The sequence below is a fragment of the Piliocolobus tephrosceles genome, chromosome 1 (assembly GCF_002776525.5).
Source record: "Piliocolobus tephrosceles isolate RC106 chromosome 1, ASM277652v3, whole genome shotgun sequence".
In the NCBI taxonomy this organism is placed as follows: Eukaryota; Metazoa; Chordata; class Mammalia; order Primates; family Cercopithecidae; genus Piliocolobus; species Piliocolobus tephrosceles.
Genome location: NC_045434.1, coordinates 10,882,756 through 10,902,509, shown reverse-complemented (window position 1 = coordinate 10,902,509; position 19,754 = coordinate 10,882,756). Strand labels below are relative to the sequence as shown.

Sequence of the window (19,754 nt, the reverse complement as noted above, 5' to 3'; positions counted from 1 at the left end):
TGGTGTTGATGGTAGTCATGTTACTGGTAGTGGTAGTGATAGTATACTAGCAGTGAGAATAGCCATTTACTAAAATCCCTGATCCATTCTTTTGTGTCAGGCACTTTGCTACGGGTTTTAAATCCATTACCTCATTTCATACCAGCCTTTGAGGCAGGTGGTCTATTTAACATATGAAAAGAAACACTTCAGACAAATTAAATTTAACAGAGTTTAACTGAGCAAAGAACCAGTGGCAGTCCCTGGAACCAGGACGGGTTCAGTGAGAGTCCTGGACTGCCATGTGGCCGGATAACATTTATAGACAAAAAGGGAAGTGATGCTCAGAAAACAGAAGTGAGGTACAGAAAAAGCTGGATGTATTCCAGTTTGGTGTTTGCCTCATTTAAACAAGGTTTGAACAGTGTCCTCATGGTGAAAGCACAGAAGCCAGGGTGCCGTCACATCTGACCCGTAAGTTAAGTATCACTCATGAGCCTGTTATTAATTATAGCATATGTTACACTCACTTTTATTTTACAAACATGATAATGAGCTGTATTTTCATTTTGTTTTTAGTTTGTTTTTTGTTTATGCATTTTTAATAAGAGAATATACACAATTATGAAATATATCATGGTACAGTTTTAGATTTATAAGCAGAACCAGAGCTCATTTCTGTGGTACACTTTCACATAATATGCCATTGGTTGGAAGGGGGTAAGTGCCCAGGATGGTAGTGAAACTTCCTTAAAATTGATGAAGAGATATATTTCATTTTTTAAAAGCTTTAATTCAGAAATTAAAGAAGTCTCTTCCTCGAGGATTTCCAAGTGCATTATTGAATACCATATGATATACTATTATAATTTAAAAGTTGGTTATACTTTATTCTAACATTTGACTCATGAAGACATTCGTAAATATTGACATCTTTGATTAACTCTCGCTTGCTTGAGGAAGAGTGAATTTCATTGCAGCCATTTTGGATTTGTAAGAAACTCAAAAATGTAATGGTCACCTGCATAAGATAATGTTGCAGAATTTTGGATTCATGGCACAATGTGTCAAATTCTGATAGTTAATTTTCAGGATTGTCAATCATAAATCGTTTTCAGACACCCAAATATAATTTTAACGTGCGAGATGTGTTTACAACATCATTTTGTAAAGAAACTTGCCAGTTTTGTCTGAGGAAACACGATGTTTGGAATTTGTGTTATATTTTTAAAGTATAATTTAAGTCTCTCTTCACAAGGTTTTTAATGAGGCACTATTTTTTCACACAAATGATCTAGGTTTCTGTAGACGCTGCCCATGGTTACAGTCCCCGGGCCATTGACATGAGCAATGTTACCCTATCTAGGGACCTGCATGTAAGTACTGTTAACTTTTAAACATAGTCTCCAAATTTAATTTTTAAGAAGCATAACATAATACTTTCCTGCATGTATTTCACAGCGTGGTTTATTTGAATGTGGTGATCCTATAATGGATCCACGGAATTTATAGATTATATACTCTATTTTTTTAGTACTATCAAAATTGATAGCTGGTTGTATTGGCACACACCTATTGTTCCAGCTACTTGGGCGTCTGAGGCAGGAGAATCGCTTGGACCTGGGAGGCAGAGGTTGCACTGAGCCGAGATCGCACCACTGCACTCCAGCCTGAGTGACAGAGTGAGACTCCCTCTCAAAGAAAAAAACAACAAAAAAAAGTTGATACAACTTTTTCTAGGGTGTTTCAGCCATATAACATATTTTCCTAAAAGATAATAGCCATTTTAAAATCTCTATGGTAAATAGTTGTGTGTGAGAAGAAAGTAAATAGTTAATAATGCTCTGCGCAAGGGCCACTTTCTTTAAAGTTTTTCCTGAGAAATTGATTGCATTTGCAATCCTTGTTGCTCCATTCATAGTCTCCTCTGTTTTTTTTTTTTGTCAACCTACTTTGAAATAGCAGATTTGAAAGTAAGATAAAATGTATTGCCTTGAGACATAAACTTAATAGGTCAATTTGGTGTTCAAATAACATATTAGCATTGTTGATAACTGTATTGTTCCAAGAGAAATAAGGATGAAAATAAAAAATTTACATATTGTTAAATTGTTTTGTTTGCCATTTGTTATTGCTCCCATATGAATGTCTTAAAATGACACAGTAAACTTGAAAATCAAATGTAAAAAGAATTTTAGAGGTAATCTTAATCAAAACCCAAAAGGTCACAGAAAGATTAACTTGGCTAGTGTAAGATCTCTCACCTAGTTTGGACAGAGATTGATTTAGGAATCAGATCTTTGTCCATCTGACATTCTCCACATTCAAATTGAATAAGGTTTAGGTCATTTTTAAGGCTTTGGAAATTAAAACAAGAACTTGTAAATAAAATTTTTTTTTCTGAAGTCCATAGCTATTTTGGTTTCATTATTGAATCAATGTCTTCAAACATTGTGAATAACAATGACCATTCTCATCTGCTGTTTAGTTACTGTGTCATATTGCAAATCCTTACAATTCACTGGGATTCAGATTCTAAAGAAGAGTGTGTGATTATCTTTTAAGTGTATCATAGCACTAATACTGTATTAGTTATTCCTTTAAGGCATCTAATGTTACATATTAAAAAGCAATGTTATCCTTTTTTACTTATTGAAGTAATAAATATTTTTGTTTTAAGGCTATGGCAGAAATGATGGCTGAAAACTACCATAATATATGGGCAAAGAAAAAGAAAATGGAGTTGGAGTCCAAAGGTAATATTTTCTAAAAACGTGTGTTAAAAAACAATCATAGTTCAATCACATGAATATATAGATGAAGTAGTCTTTTTAACACAAGAGCTTATTATAACTTTTTAAAATTAGAATGGTTTAAATGTGCGTGTAACAGATTGAAGGTGGAAATGCTGTAATTTCCTAGCAGCTAGTATATATTTTCTTGTGTCTCAGAATTTTGGCAGCTTTCTTTTACCCGTTTTAGCTTATAGATTTCTATACTTTTCATCCTGATATCTGATTTGTTCTATGAATGACTTAGACTTCCCTCCCTGACTCTCTTCCCCAACTTAAATATCTCCTATTTCACCCCTTTTTATTTCCTGTCTCAGCCTCTTTCGTCCAGTCCAGCTATGTTACTGTCTCTTACATGCTTTTGCTTGCACTTTTCCCTTTTTTTTTTATTCAAATGCTAAATCACCAAATGTTCTCTTAGGTATTTCTCAAGTCTTCTAAAATTTATTTGCATAAATATTTTCTTCAATTTAATGTATGCTACACTGATGATATCTTTCAACATTATTTGTTTGCCATTAGTCTATACACATATTGTTTGTAATGTGGGGTGTGTGTGTGTGTGTGCGCGCGCGCGCATATGCACTGTTGTTAATGACTTCCTATATGGTTTTCTTTCCCCCAATAGGAATATACTATTTTCAAGCTCAGGGCCACAACATTTATTTCTTTTGTAATCCTTATTGTATAGTTACAGGTGCCAATAAATCTACTTTTTGTTTATTTGACTAGGTAAAAATGTAGAAGGGGAGAAGATTTTGAAAGTGGGGATATTTCATGGTGAAAAGTAAAGCTGTGATATGGAAGGATGGTACCTGGCACCAAGCACTAGGAAACAGAGTAACACAAATTAGGGTTGGTCACAGAGAGGAAAAGAGAAGATTTCACATTTTTAAATTGCCTGTTTCAAAATGCTGCTCAAGGATAATATGTCTGTATTCTAAAACCGCCCCATAAATGTTTGTTAAATGAATGATTAATTCATTGTTTGGCTCATGGGTGCATGGATGAATGGATGGATGGCAAATAAGTCATAGAGTTTTGTTTTGTGAAATTCTCGACAGGGCGTTGCCCACATAACTGATAAACAAAATCACTGCTTGTTACATGAGCGGATTACATGAAAAAGTGTCTGTGCCTTCTTTTAAACTATGTTTCAGTCGCTGCAGTAGAGTTAAAATTAAAAATAATAAGCAGCTATTTTATTACAAGTTGATTATCCCTTATCCAAAATGTTTGGAACCCAAACTGTTTGAAAGTTGAGATTTTTTCAGATTTTTAAAATATTTGCATTAAATATATGGATTCAGCATCCCAAATCCAAAACCCAAATTTTTAAATGCTCCAATAAGTGTTTCCTTTGAGCATCATGTAGACACTCAAAAAGTTTCTGATTTTGGAACATTTGGATTTCAGATTTTCAGATTAGATATATACAACCCATATGCTTTTCTAAATAAGCATGATAGAAAATCATCATTATTTAAATTTCTGAGCCAGATTAATGTTTTCTTTAAGTCATACCACTAGTAAATGGCGCATCCATACTTCTGCATACAACTTCTATTGGCTCAAATTTATATTCTGTAGTTGGGCAACTAACCTGGTTGCAGCACACTAAGTGGTGAGGTAGGAGAAATTAGTCCTCGCTGTCTTTAATTCTCTTACTGCACATATGGATTTCATTTTAGAAGAGGAACTTGTTTAGAACCAAAATGGCAGACCAGTGGGAAAGGTGTTGAAATATGCAATCCTGGATCCTGGCTTTTAGGTTATTGAGATTAGCAAACCAGAGAAGTGAGTCTTGGGAATAGGAGATAGGTTACAGACTGTAGCCAGTTTCAGAGCAGAAACTACATGTATCTTTTTTTCAAAGTTGTTTTCTCACTCGGGGACATTAATAGTGAGGAGGATCCTTATAGCCAACAGTTGTAGGCAGTTGCATCCTGCCAGCTCTACTCCCACTGCCGATAAGAGGTAGGTGGGAGGAATCTGTCACCACCCGATGTCTTGGGTGTCTCTGTGTGTGTGTGTGTGTGTGTGTGTGTGTGTGAGAGAGAGAGAGAGAGAGAGAGAAAAAAATAGAAATGAGAAGTCAAAAACACTAAAAGAATCAGGGCCAAAGCTGCCCAGTTTTGCTTTCACCTTTTCTCTTCTCTTTTATCATCCCTGCATCTGTGTGCAGAGAAGATGAATCTGCTTTAGGAAAATCAGGAGAAAAATGCCTCTTTGCTTGCCTTAGTCATCTGATCTTCAGTGCTCTTTTGGAATCTCGAAAAGTCTGAGGGAAAATCAGATGCCATAAGGAGTTAATAGAAATAAAGGAGTGTAAGTCCAAAAAATATGATTAGCGATCCCAAATTAGTAAAAAATATTATTTTCCCACTGGCACTTCAAGTATTTTGTACCATGGTCATCTGTTGTTAAGCCACAGACAGCTCACTGGTGTCAAGCATTTTTTCACCCTGTAGTATGAATGGGTTCATGAGTCCATGCTAGTATGTGTGGTAATATTCTCAGAATTACTGCTCATTCATTTCCCTCTCCAAGGAGCTGGTTTCCTTCAGCACGAGATGTCTACACCCATATCATAAATGGGAAAGATGAGGGTGGAAGTGCAAGGCAAATGTCCATGGTCACACTGCTAGTTAGAGGCACAGTGAGGACATAGATTTCAGCCACCTGGCAGGCTTTCAAATCCCTTCACCTTCTAGTTCAGTGGAGGTCGAATAGGGTGAGAAGAGTTACCGAGTTCGTGGGTACTTTGCATTCTTAGGATTTTGAAATTATAGACCTCTTTCTGCATCTCTCTCTTTCTCTCCCCACCTCCCCCACAATAACTTATTGGTATGTGGCCCCCCAAATCCCTGATTACAAATTAAGTTGCCAAATTAATAGCATTCTCTAGGACTAAATGCAGTAATGGAGTTTGAACTAGGTGATGGTTGATTAAACTAGGGTGATGGAATTCGATGCTTGATTTTAAAAAGATTTTTGCTTTTATTTTTAACCGATACATAATTGTCTATATGACTTACAGTGTGATATTTGCATACATGTATACAACGTGTAATGTTCAAATCAGGATAATTAGCATATCCATCACCTCAAACATTTATATTTCTTTGTGTTGGGAGCATTCAAAATCTGCTCTTGTAGCTATTTGAGAATATAGAATAAATTGTTGTTAATTATAGTATCCTTATAAAATGTCCTGTTAAATTACGTCTTTGATTAGGACAAAAGTCAAATTTGGTTTCTACTAAACTTAGTAACAAATTATATACCCTCTTGCTGTTCACGAGTGTTTGTTGTCGTTGTCTTCTGACGACTGTACTGTGCTTGATATTGTTAATATACTGTGAAGTACCTGAATTCCTTAGTGTGGTTAGTATTTGTTAGCTCTGTAGTTCTTGACCAACTCCTTGCATGTATGATAGCACAGTGTCACCTAATGGTATTAAAGTTCAGTGGGCGATTGCATGTCTGCAGATGGCACTCTCAGCCAAAGCTAGCACTGGGGAAGCAGACATTTCTTCCTTTGCTTGCTTATTTATTGTGTAGGGCAAATTCAACATTTGTCATTGTTGCAGTAGCTCCTGGCTAAACTATATTGGAAACTGATTTCATAGGCTATATGTTGTTATAATTCAAACAATATTTATTCTCAATTATTCTTCCTGGAATTCCCTTAGCAGTTGTATTTCAGGGTAGCTCAGCCTCCCACACAATATCTATTATCATACATGTTTTATGGATGTTAAATGTGAGGCATACCATGCTATTCAGTTTGCTGCTGTTTTAATAGCATTCTTTGTACCAGATCTTTACATCTGAAATTAACAGTGCATTTTTAAATATTTTTCTAATTTTTGCAAAATTTTAACCAAAATTTTTACATAATTTATAATTTTTAGAAAAGTTTTTCTCCGTATTAGTTTTTTTAAATTTACATATTTTCTAGAATTTTTAAATCTGAAAGAAAGACTACTTTAGTAAGTATTATCAGGATAGTATATTAGTCTAGATAAGTATATTGTCTAGACTCTTGCTAAAAGGTACTTGCCCCCAGGTCTTAAGGTCAAGTATTAGACCCTTAAGAGTGATCCACTTTTAATGTAGCACATCTATATGTGGTTTTGTATATTTATAAATAATGTGACTACGAAGTACTCTCTGATCTGAGAGATATAATAAAAATTCCATATTTAAGACTTTTACTCTTCCCTCTGTGGGGCAGCAAATGAAGCATAACCCCTGAAACATGCTTTATAACTTTTCTAAATCCTGCTAAGTATGATTTAGCATTTATTTCCACTCTCCACATTCAGAATTGCTTTGAATAGAGAAGAGAATACAGCCGCTTCTCTCCCGTTGGCGAATGCAGATATTATTGTCACTCAGTATTACAAATGCATGCATGTTCATGTTTTAACTGCCTCTTAGAAGGCATATGCACAGCCTTTCTTTGAGTAGTTTTTCTGAGTTAATTGAAATATTAAAGGCAATAGAGGCAGAAGAGTCTTACATGCTCTGTGTATTATTAAAGGATATGAAAACTTTTCTACTGTGGTCCAATTATATATCTGTGTCTCATCTCAGATTATTTTCAAATTACTATGCTGTGTTCTTGTCCTGACATACTCTTAGGAGGAGGTAACCACCCTCTGCTGGTGCCCTATGATACACTGACAGCCAAAGAGAAAGCCAAGGATAGAGAAAAAGCACAGGACATCCTCAAGTTCTTGCAGATCAATGGATATGCGGTCTCCAGGTAAAAGTACACATATCATAATTACACACTCTTTTCATGAGGGCGAATATTTAAATATCTCCATCATATTTAAAGCTGAAAATGAATTCAATGATCTGTTTACACCTTTGAGGTACTGTTTAATATGTTCAAAATACACACATCAGAAACATTTACACCCCTAGCTGTGTACCACATAACTGAGTTCCTTTTGCTACATATATTAAATCACTATCCATCATTTAGGCAAAATCCCCAGGCAAAAAATCACACTCTGTTTTTGTAAATGCAACATTTTGTTGCATAATAAGAGAGTTACTCACTGAAGCTTTATATCATATGCAAAATATTCTTTATAGGTTAAATCTTACTTTTTCCTTGAGCTACAATAACATTAGATAAACTTCAAAATTTATATGTATATATAAACTTATTTATAAACATGTATGGATGTGTACACACACACACACACACACACACAATTTTGCCTTCTAAGAGACTTGTACAAATTGCTTTCCCTATTTCATTTTTGCTGCTCCAGAGGATTTAAGGACCTGGAACTGGACACGCCTTCTATTGAGAAACGATTTGCCTACAGTTTCCTCCAACAACTCATTCGCTATGTGGATGAAGCCCATCAGTATATCCTGGAGTTTGGTAGGTGCTATAGTCCCATTGCTAATAGCCCAGTGTTTGTTGTTCTTAATGTTTACAACATCAGGATATAGAACAACACTGGCTGCTGAGCTATTTGTGATGGTGTCAACCCATCTATTCATCCTATTACTAAAAAGAGTTCAACAGTCAGTGGATGAACAAGTTCTTGGGGAGTGAACTTTAAAGTCTGTGAACTTTAAAAAATCTAACATATAAGTTATTCTCCTTATAATGTTTATTGGCATTCATTTTTTTCAATTTGAAAGATACATTGGAAGGACATCAGAATTTTAAGGTAGAGTTAAATCTTACCTGTGAAATTAATTGCTCTACTCATAAGAAAAACTTCCAAAACTGTGGATTTTCAAAATTTCTAAACACTATAGAGGCCTTGAGTTTAGCCTTTGTAGGGAAATACATGAATACTAGAGTAACTGCAGTGCAGAATACTTTATTATGCTCTTAGGGTACGGGGAAAGACCCCTTTCCCATCTGGCCCAGTGCTGCCTCAGAATTTTTAAAACCTCATTCTTTAAGCCTTAGATTCAGCACAGATGATCAAAGCAGCCTCCGGTCACTTCTGTTGTTTCGTCACCCTCCTCGTTGAATTAAAAGTCAACTAGTGGCCGGGCGCGGTGGCTCAAGCCTGTAATCCCAGCACTTTGGGAGGCCGAGACGGGCGGATCACGAGGTCAGGAGATCGAGACCATCCTGGCTAACACTGTGAAACCCCGTCTGTACTAAAAATACAAAAAACTAGCCGGGCGAGGTGGCGGGCGCCTGTAATCCCAGCTACTCGGGAGGCTGAGGCAGGAGAATGGCGTAAACCCGGGAGGCGGAGCTTGCAGTGAGCTGAGATCCGGCCACTGCACTCCAGCCTGGGCGACAGAGCGAGACTCCGTCTCAAAAAAAAAAAAAAAAAAGTCAACTTGTTAACTGCTTAGTGTCAGAGCACCTTCCCGGCACTGCGTAGTAATATGATGTAAGGAATTCCGGGTTGTTCCCTTTTGAAAACAGTGTGCTCTTCTGGTGATTATTCATTTATTTTCATTTTTGTTCTCAAGGTTTTCTCTTTATTTTTAACGCTCACTCGTTTTGTCGTTCAACACCTTTCCTCTAGGGCCATTCATCTTGGATCCCTCAGCTGCTGTTTGTCTTAGGATGTAAATCTAGTTTCTGCCATAGCACCAGATTTAAGTTTGTAGAAATTAGAGCTCTGGTATTTTCTTCTTTCTGGCCTCTTGTCTCCTAAATGTGATTAAAGATTTTCCAGTTGAGCATCGTTCTCATAAACAATTGACTTCTCTTTCAACCTGCCTCTACAGTTCAAATACTCTATTGTTGCTCTCTTCGAGCCCATCTTTTTCATAAAAGTTTACACTACAAGCTAATTTTTAATCTGTAATCTCTCTGTGATTCATACAACTAACAATTTTTAAAAATATGATTCCTGACTTATACTAATACATAGCCAAATTGATCTGAATTAATGAAATGTAACTGGAGAACAAAAATGAGGTAGGGGTGAATTATTGAAGCTTTTACACAGAAAGCTAAATATTGCAATTTCTGATCCACATTTGAAAGGATCTGATATGGGTATCAACTCCAATATCCAGTCTTGTTTTTGGAGATACAAGGGACAGGAGAGAAAGAAAGAGTCATCATTTGGAGAAAGGAACAAGAAAGTTGTTTGTTTTTTACCTTCACGTTGGAGAACACAAACACCAGTTTGAAGGGAAGAAATGTGTTTAGGTATTATTCACACTTTATTCAAATGTCTGAATAAACTACCTACTACATTTCATGGAAGGGGGTGGTGAGAATCTTGCTGCAGGGTACATTCACCCACTTGACACATTTCATTCTATCCACAGGGTAGAGGGTCTTATAAACAGAGCACGGGAGAGAAAGTAGGCTGCAATGACAGAGCCCAACCAAATAACCTTTTTCACAATTCCTGATGTTATAGGTACTGTTTTTGGATGGCTTTGCCAGGGCAAATTAGGTTCAGGAACTCTGTTAGAGGAGCAGATAGAGCTGTGATTGTCAGTACCCTGTTTATTTTAATTTCCATCTTTCATTGTTATCACAAGTGAAACTGCTATATTGCCTTCTCCCTTTATCCTTCACTTTAGTGATTTTGTAGCACATCTCTAATGTAGCCATTCCTAGACCTAAGTTAATTGTGGTTGTAAAAATATGCCTTTTTCTAATTTTTATATTATACCATAGATTGTATTCTCTCCACATCTTTTTCACATTTTGCACATAAGCATTTGTTTAAATGTAGTAAAAGACATTTCCTATTTAATTCATTGAAATATGAGCAGATTTGGCTGTGTACAAAATTTTATCTTGAGATAACTTTATTGAGAACGTCTCTTATCTGAATCCAGCCATTTTGCATAATGTGCTTAAGAGGAGATTCAAATGCCAAAGTAGCATGCAAATGAAATTTGCAAGTGTTAAAAAACCATAATTTTCTTTTGCTTGTTCATGGGGAGAGCATTCTGATATTGCGAAGTAATAGCCTAAATTTCCTAAAAATTATCTTGTATTTTTGTCTAAAATTTGACAAACTATTATCTCAAGTTATTATTATTATTATTTTTTTTTTTTTGCAAAATAACTTTTTCAAGCAAAAGTCAGCTTGGCTCTTAAATATCTGGAAGCTCTGCTTACAAATTTTACTAAAACCTGATATCCAATTCTGAATTTTTTAGCTCTCCAATATGTTCTGCATGCCATCGTGGTTATTATAGTTTATTATTTCCTCATCTATTAATATATGCATGAACCTTTTCCATATGTATGAAGGAGGTAAGAAAGGCCACCTTCTAAGCTAAATGAATTAGGTTAATCAATTCTTGACCTTGGATCATTTTTTAAACCATGGGGAAAACTTGGGTGTTTTTGCTTCGCTTATGAAAATTATCTTTTGACATAGGTCAAAATTTCTTTATTCTATCTTTTGACATAGGTCAAAATTTCTTTATTCTTTAGCGGAATGCTAATTTGCCAACCTAATATGAAAATTGCTGTCCTCCTCCTCATCGCAGATCCTGACTTCCTGCAGTTTTTTAGTTTGTATCTTAAATTGAGAAGCTTTAACTTTCGGTCACACCAAGAGGCAATCTCTATTATTAGAGGCCAGGGTTAGTATCTAACCAATTGTGTTTATTCAATTTACACCCACTGTCCTCTCCCCAGTGAGCTTCTTTTCTTAAAGGCTACTGAAAATGTGGGATTTTTACTTTATTCTATTCCATTTTCCCCTCCCTATGTCAATAAGATCTCAAAGCTACACAAATGTGTTTGTGTTTCTAGCCACAACTATGGGCTGTCCTCAATAGCTTTTTAAATTTAGATTTGGGTATTTTAAAAAATCCTTTTATTTTTAATGACACTGCCAAAGCTTGCCTTTGTATTTTTGGTCGGCTTTTTCCATTCAGTGTAGTGGGATAATACATTTAGCAATGCTTTCTAACCTTTGCATTATGGATGAATATCTTGCCATGTTTCCAGTGCAGCATTTACCTAAAAACTCTTCAAATCTACAGATGGTGGCAGCAGAGGCAAAGGAGAACATTTTCCTTATGAACAAGAAATCAAGTTCTTTGCAAAAGTACAGTATACAATCTATCTTGTTTATGCTTCAGTGTGTTTGTTTACGTGCTCTACTCATTAGATCATGACCCTTTTCAGAACATACTTGTCTACAAATATGTATTTTACTGCACGTAAATATTCTGTGGCATGAAAATAACTGCATGAATCATCTTCCCAGCATACTTGGTCAGACTTTAACTCTGCATTCCCTACCATATTCCTTCTTCAAATGACTTCATTCTATCTGAGGTTTAATTCAGTTTGCATTTTTTTTGTTTGTTTTATCGTATGATATAGAATAAAAATATCTATTTCTTAACATTTGGATATTGTTACGATTTAAAATTTCTAGTTGAGAATTGCTTTTATAAACAGGAAAGTCTTAGTTAATTCATAAATGGGTACATTATAAGAACATTTAGTATAGAATCTTTATTGTGGGACCTTAGTCCTACTCATTTTACACAAGATCAGGGAGGATAGATTGTTTATATACAAAGGACATCCCACTGTTATTATTTATTTCATTTCATAAGGATTTATCAGGAATTTGCTGTATTACCAGAAAAATCATCACTTTTTTCAGTCAAAAAGGGATGGAGATGAAAAGTTGTAAAGCCTCCAAATGATTTAGTTCATTTACTCAGTATTTACTGTGTGTCTAGTCTGGGTCAGGCATTAGGGTATGGCCCAGGGATTGCCATGAATATACAATGCCCCTGGGTAAGCTTTCCTGTTTGGGACACCTTGCAGTGAGCCTGAAGACCTAATTACTGCTGTCTGTTTCCTCTTAAAGTACTTGCATTCAGTGATTACAGATAATTTGCTATAAATACAACTTTTGTGGACTCTAAAATAGCATGCTTTTTGATTGACGAATATTGACTTGTAGTATGTTTTCAAAATTGTGTTCTTTACCGTAAAACACATTTCTATTGTCTTTTCTTCCCATTTAATATAGCACTCAGAGTCTGTTCCAATCATTTGAAGATCCCAAGTTTGTCCTGGGGTGCACACAGTTAGTGATTCATCAATTGATAGATCCCTATGTGTATCTCCGGTCTCTGTGAGATTGTAATCTTACTTGATAGCCAATTATCAGAATGCTGTATTTATGGCCTCTAATTATCCCTTTAAAATACATTCTTGTGTTGCCCATCTACTCAGCACCCCTAGCGATTCTGTTTACAGATGCTTAATGTGGCTTAATTTCTACTAAGTCTATAATTCATTCATTTACCATATTGAGTGCCTACTATGTGCCAGTCACTAAATCCAGGCAATGTCCTGACTGTCAAGGAAGAACAATAAAAACTGGTGATGTCCCCATTATATATAACTGTGCTCTACCGCATGGTAGGAAAAAGAAGTATATTTAGATAGACTTGAGTTTGCGTACTGGTAGTGCCAATCTTGTTCTTGCCCTGGGCCCGTCACAGTCCTTAGCACTAGGGATTCAGTGGCAAACAGAAGAGACCAGTTAATAGTTCTAGACCGAACCCCAGGAAAGGGCTCTAATGGGAAACAAACCCAGAAATGTTTCTTGCTTTTGCATAACTCATAGGCTCCTGGAAAGAGAGACTTTAATCCAAAGTCCCACGCGTACAATGTAAAATTGCAAATGATGTTGTCAGAGCTCAGAATGTGGGACTTTATCTAGTTGAGATCACAAAGACTTACCTGGCAAAGCACCACTGAGTTGAGATCTACAGGAGGACCAGGGTGAGTAGGATGTGGAGTGCAGAAGAGCATGCTGGACAGAGGGATTGGTGTGTACAAGGCCAGGTGATGCGAGTGGACAGAGTGAGGAGGAGGAATTGGCCCAAGGCCAGCAGGACGAAATGTGCATAGAAATGGAAAGTGCAATTTGAGAAAGGCCAGGTTAAAAGAACATTGTGTAGGCAAGTAAGTAGCAATGTGACCTTCAGTAAGTCACACATTTCTATCTCTCCATTTAATACCCGTAATGCAGGGATGGTGGCATCTACCCTATAGGGCAGTTGCTATCATCAGCTGCAATGTTCACACATAGTAGAGACTCAACATATGGTAGTTATGGATTATTTCGGGGTCTGTTGGGCACTGAACTATATTATATGAAAACATTGAGAATATTTCATTTTGAGAAAATATGAAGAATAATTCCAAACTGTTGCAAGTTTGCTCTGTTCCCCATAATCACATCCTGCCACACTCTGCTTTCCCTGCTATGGACTCGAGACTGGTAGAGTGAGATTTAAGAGAGGCATACTATGACATGCCTGGCATGGACATAAGGAGACCTGATGCATGTGAACAGAACTCTGACTGCTCCAAAGCCTCAGCTCTCATTCATCCCCTGAAAGATTCCACTACGTAGATCTGTCTTCTTTTCCTTTCTTTCAGGTCGTTCTTCCTTTAATTGATCAGTATTTCAAAAACCATCGTTTATACTTCTTATCTGCAGCAAGCAGACCTCTCTGCTCTGGAGGACATGCTTCCAACAAAGAGAAAGAAATGGTGACTAGGTAAACAGCTATAAAAATAAACACTGTTGTATGACTTAGGTGTATATGCATTTGCAAAGAGAACCTGAGGACCTTGACCTGGGACTGTATGGAGAGTATCCACCCATTTCCCTGGTCCGTGTCTTCATGGAAGCAAACACTAGATGAAAACAGTTTTTACAAGTTAAGATATGTGTTCTAGATGTTGAGTTTCTTTATATTTTGCTGCTAAGTGTAATGCTGGATAGAAGGATAAAATATGACTCATTTCAGAATCTACACGTAGAAGCTGGACATGCATCACCATATTAGTATTTGTGATAAATGGTGCTTTTGACGTTAGTTTCTTTAACATTTCCACCAATCTGATATTTTTGCCAGCCTTTATTGTTCAGGAAAAAATCCCAAATATACATATTTAATTTAAAAATAATGACCAATGTTGGAAGAAAAATGAAGTAAAGATACCTACAAAATTTCTGAAGGTTTCCCCTCTTAGCAATGCTTTCTCATTTCTGTTTAAACCAAAGGGTTCTTTATGGACTCAGTTGTGATTCTGCTGGGGATATCAAGTCCTTTCACTCAAACTTCTGCTAGAATTTAACGTACACGAGAGTCAATTACGGAGCAAGTTTACTTCCCTAATATTGCATTGCCCAAAAGTCCATGCCAAGTTTTTAGATTGTATCGGAACAAAATTTCTATAAAAGTGAATACACAGTATAAAGCAGAACACTGGAGAAAATACAGGCTTTCCTCGGACTTGACGTTAATGCTATGCTGAAAGGCAGTACGGTCTCCACCTATTAGACAGAGTGAGATGAGATTGCATACAGCCTTCGTGAGAGGGTGGAGAAGTGGAAAGATTCCTGCACTGCCTAACACTGGGGAAGGCAGCTGGAGTGGAATTTTCAGTTCATCTCTTTCACTTACTGTCTATTCTACCGAGTAGTAAGTGGCCAGTCATGTGATATGGGATTGCAACAGTATAAAACATGTCCTCAAACTTCTTCAAATGAATTTTCCTATAAAGTTGATTATAGTTAAAATAACAGCAGGAATCCATCCCAGCAGCATGCTTTGTTTCCACAAATTGCTGCCACATGGAGAGAGGCAATGCAGTTACTTTCCACAATGTGAATTTCCCCCCCTTCCGACTTGAACATGGCCTTCCTTCCCACCTTCACTGGGAGGGAGAGCAGCTCCTCCCTCGTCATTTCATGAGCACACACATCCACTACTCTGAGCCAGGATCCCCCTGTGGATTGTGAGTGCACGCAAGTAGCTAGAATATCCCAAGACACCAAGTTACCCTTAAACATCATGAAATTGAGGACACGTTGAAGTCTCCTACTCCTCCCTGGGTCTGTTAGCCTTTTTTAATAGGAACTTTGTTCTCCAAGGGTGTTGTTAATCTAGATGTCACTCAGTTATATAAAGATAAAATAAAATCAGAGAAAATAGAGATAAATTCAAATAAATCAATGCAAATTCTGCTATTTTCCTCCTCTCCTGTCTTGTGTTTTATTATCTCCGTTCAGTTTCAGCCTTACCCTTAGAACTATTCACTCAGCCCATACTATGCATATATAGAAGCATCCAGTTGTGTGTTTGGATATATATGATTTGTGTTTGCTAATTATACCTCTGTAAAGCTGGAACAATTTCATGGAACTGTACACCAAAAAAGAAAATTGACCCATTTTCCTTGGGCAATTCTGTATCCCTCATAGAATAAATCAGAGATACATCGCTATTTTGTGCTAGCCTCAGTTGATGTCCCTTTGGGGCTCTAGACTGACCCTAGACTACCCCTCTCTCTAATGGCACTGCACCAGAATGTTTTTAATTACAGTCATGTACCACATAACAACATTTCAATTAATTTTGGACCGCATATATGATAGTGGCCCCATAAGATTATAATACTATGTTTCTACTACTTTTTTTAGATATGTTTAGATACACAAATATCATTTTGTTACAGTTGCCTACAGTATTCAGTACAGTCACATGCTGCACAGGTATGTAACCTTGGAGCAATAGGCTATACCGTTTAGGTTTGTGTAAGTACATTCCGTGATGTACTTATGGGAATAACAATGAAATTGCCTAATGATGTATTTCTCAGACTGAATCCCCATCATTAAACGATGCATGACTGTATTTCATCTTCAGTTTTACTTCTACTAATAGAAAAAGGGTTGGTAAATTTTGCTTATCCCGTTGGTATTTCCCAAAAAAAGGAGCATATGCCATTTAAAATTCCCACACATAGAAAATGAGGTGCATAATAAAAGTAACTTATGTTATTACAGTACTTTAGTGCCAAACATAGCTAGAATTTAACCTCAGAGAAAAAGAAAATCATAGAGGAAAATATGAATAAGGAAGTGATAAATGATGGCTCGTGTCTGTACAAAATGCTGTGCAGTCATTAACATGATGGAAATGAGTAATACTTTCGGAAAATGATCATGATAAAGTATAAAATATATGCTCAAATAGTATTAACCCAACTTTTAAAGAGGATTTAATTTGTTTGTATAGAAAAATATTGGTAGGGTATAAACTTAATAGGTAGAAAACTGGCCCTGCCATTATCAATAAGTAAGCATATCTTCATTCACATGATAAACACTATGATAATGGTTTTAAGTGTTTAACAAATGTGAGTAGCAATAGTTGTGTGGGTTTGAGTTAACTTTTCCACAATTAAAACCAATGTTTCATGAGATGTTTAGATACTTCCTGGCACAAGAAATTATTATATACTGAGCATTTGCTGTATCTAAGGTCAGTACTGTCATGTCTGCAGTATACTTTGCAGTAGCTAAATACATGAATATGAATATAGCCCTAGTAAGAGAAAGTCAGGCAGTGCGATGGGATTCAAAGTAAACTAAGACCACCTTGGATGGATATAGAGGGGTGAGAGATTTATGGAAATCAAGCCAGTCAAAGTTGATCTTGGACCATTTGTAGGTCAGAGATTAAGGAAGGAAAATATTTGCTAAATGTAGATAACTACATAAGTAAAATGTAGAAGCTGGTAATTTAGGGGAAAGATAGGTTATATAGATGGTAATGGATATTAACTGTCAGAATCAGGAATCTTCTTTTTAAAATTATATCACAATTTTTTTAACCTAATTTATTAACACTAAGAAGTTATTAAAGCTTTTTAAGTGAGAGAGTGATCAGAGCTTCCCTCTGGGAAATACAATCAGGCAGCAAAAGTATAATTGATGAGAGTGGAAGAGTTGGGAGGCCATGGCAGGCACTTGGAGGCCGAGACAGCAACCCAGGCTATAGTGTTGGGAGTGCTGCCTCCAATAGGTGGTGCTGCCCGCCTATCCATTTAGCAGGTGTGTCTTTTTCTTCTTCTTCTTTTTTGAGATAGAATCTCACTCTGTCTCCCAGGCTGGAGTCCAGTGGCACGATCTTGGCTCACTGCAACCTCCTCCTCCCAGGTTCAAGCAATTCTCCTGCCTCAGCCTCCTGAGTAGCTGGGATTACAAGCACCTGCAACCATGCACGGCTAATTTTTGTTGTTGTTGTTGTTGTATTTTTGGTAAAGATACGGTTTCACCATGTTGGCCAGGCTGGTCATGAACTCCTGGCCTCAGGTGATCTGCCCACCTCGGCCTCCCAGAGTGCTGGGATTACAAGCATGAGCCACTGCGCCCAGCCTCATCAGCAGATATCTCTGAATGCCAGCTATGTACGGCATGCTGTCTGAGGCCTGAAGATATACACACACAATGAGAACATTCCTAACTTTAATAAATTTAGAAGGACAGCTGAGTAGACACATACATATAGAGCTAACTCTATAAGAAGCTCTGATGAGTGTCAGTGGAGACATCTACAGAGTGCTGGGAATGTAGAATGGATGTAAACAGGAGCTGGGGTGAGAAACCGGGAAGAGAGAAAGTCAACACGACTTGGCAATAAGTAATATGGCAAGTAGAAAGAGGTCCAACTTGGTGCTGAAATTTCAACTCTGGGTAGTTGGAATGTTGTTAGTATCATGAACAGAAACAACATATTTCAGAAAAAGAATAGTTGCTAAGAAGAGGTTACATTTGGTCAGGTATTTATCGGAGTAGAAGGTACCCGCAGGTCATTCAACTGGAGAAATCCAGCAGATTGGAAATATTAGCATGTGGGGTTAATTGAGAGATTAGAGCAAGAAATGACATATTTGGGGATTATCTGAACATATATATAATTCTTGAAGCTCTGAAAGTAGATAAAACTGAAGGAGAGTAGAGAAGGAGGCAAAAGGTTTTGAATACCAATATTTGGAGAATTATTACATTTACAGGGTTTTCAGAAATAGGTCTTTGAGGAACATCAAGAATGATTAATTAGAAAGCCAAAAAAAAAAAATACTGTAAATAAAATCTAAGGAGGGTAAGAGTTTCAAGATTTAAGTAATAAACAATGCCAAGTACTGTTGACAGAACTCCAGAAAAGAAAAGGTTATTATCTTTGCTGATTAGGGGCATTGGTGAGCTGCAAAGGAGTGTTTCAGTACAAGACAATGAGTAAATGCTGAAGAAGTAGATGCCTTATAAATTCTGGAGAATGTTGGTAATGAGGGGAAGCAGAGAAAGGGGGCAACAGTATTATAGAAAATATTTTTTAGAGAAAGTATAGGCCAAAGCTTATAATAATTAATCCTTATAGTTTCTATGAATACCATGCCCTAAAAGTGGATTGCACAGGAAGGGAAAGAGTTATGATGTGCCGTCTTTGAGGACCTTGCCTTCTATGTCTGTATTTCTTTCTGGTGGCACATGTGGTGAGGACTCAGCAGAGATTGTCAAGTCATTTTTCTCTGACAGATTTTCAGGCGTTACATATAATTTGATAAATGAAACAAAGAGCAGTCTGCCGTTATAGCAAAACATCCCAGGTTTGGATTAATTGGGTAAAACCTAATCCTAGCATTATAAATTCTGGATCATCAAGAATATCTCAGAATGTTTCACTCTGGATACTTGAGAGGAATAGGTAAAATACATGACTTAAAATAGATCTGAATACAGGGATCTAAAGAATATTCTAAACTGAATTATTCTCTTTAGAAAAAGGCAGACCCTGGCTGAGTTAGCACGCACAGCTGTCAGCCATAAAGCTCAGTAGAAACGGTCTCTTATGTCCCGTTCTAAACTGAATTATTCTCTTTGGAAAAAGACCCTTGCTGAGTTAGCATGCACAGCTGTCAGTCATGAAGCTCAGTAGCTAAGGGCAGGTGGACAAAGTTTCTCTTGTTTTATTGTCTTAAAATTATAGCACAAAGATAAATAATGCAGGTCAAGGGCCTCAGGTCTAATCTTATGTCTAGTAGCCACTTGAATAGATCATTGTTTTAAAAATGTTTTGTTCTGAGAAGAAATTCCCCAAAACCTCAGATTCACTCAGACTTTTGTAGGTGAACATTTTCTTGGAAAAGCTGCAAAATAG

General features: G+C 36.7%; 1 protein-coding gene across 1 annotated transcript in view; it reads left to right on the top strand.

The window, feature by feature from the left end:
- The window catches only part of RYR2 (ryanodine receptor 2), a 557,611-nt gene that overhangs the window by 389,674 nt on the left and 148,183 nt on the right, over positions 1-19,754 (top strand). Inside the window, exons 57-62 of the mRNA XM_031934901.1 lie at positions 1,278-1,355; positions 2,660-2,735; positions 7,422-7,545; positions 8,066-8,181; positions 11,745-11,809; positions 14,179-14,300. Coding sequence (XP_031790761.1) covers positions 1,278-1,355; positions 2,660-2,735; positions 7,422-7,545; positions 8,066-8,181; positions 11,745-11,809; positions 14,179-14,300 — 581 coding nt within the window. The remainder of the gene's footprint in view (positions 1-1,277; positions 1,356-2,659; positions 2,736-7,421; positions 7,546-8,065; positions 8,182-11,744; positions 11,810-14,178; positions 14,301-19,754) is intronic.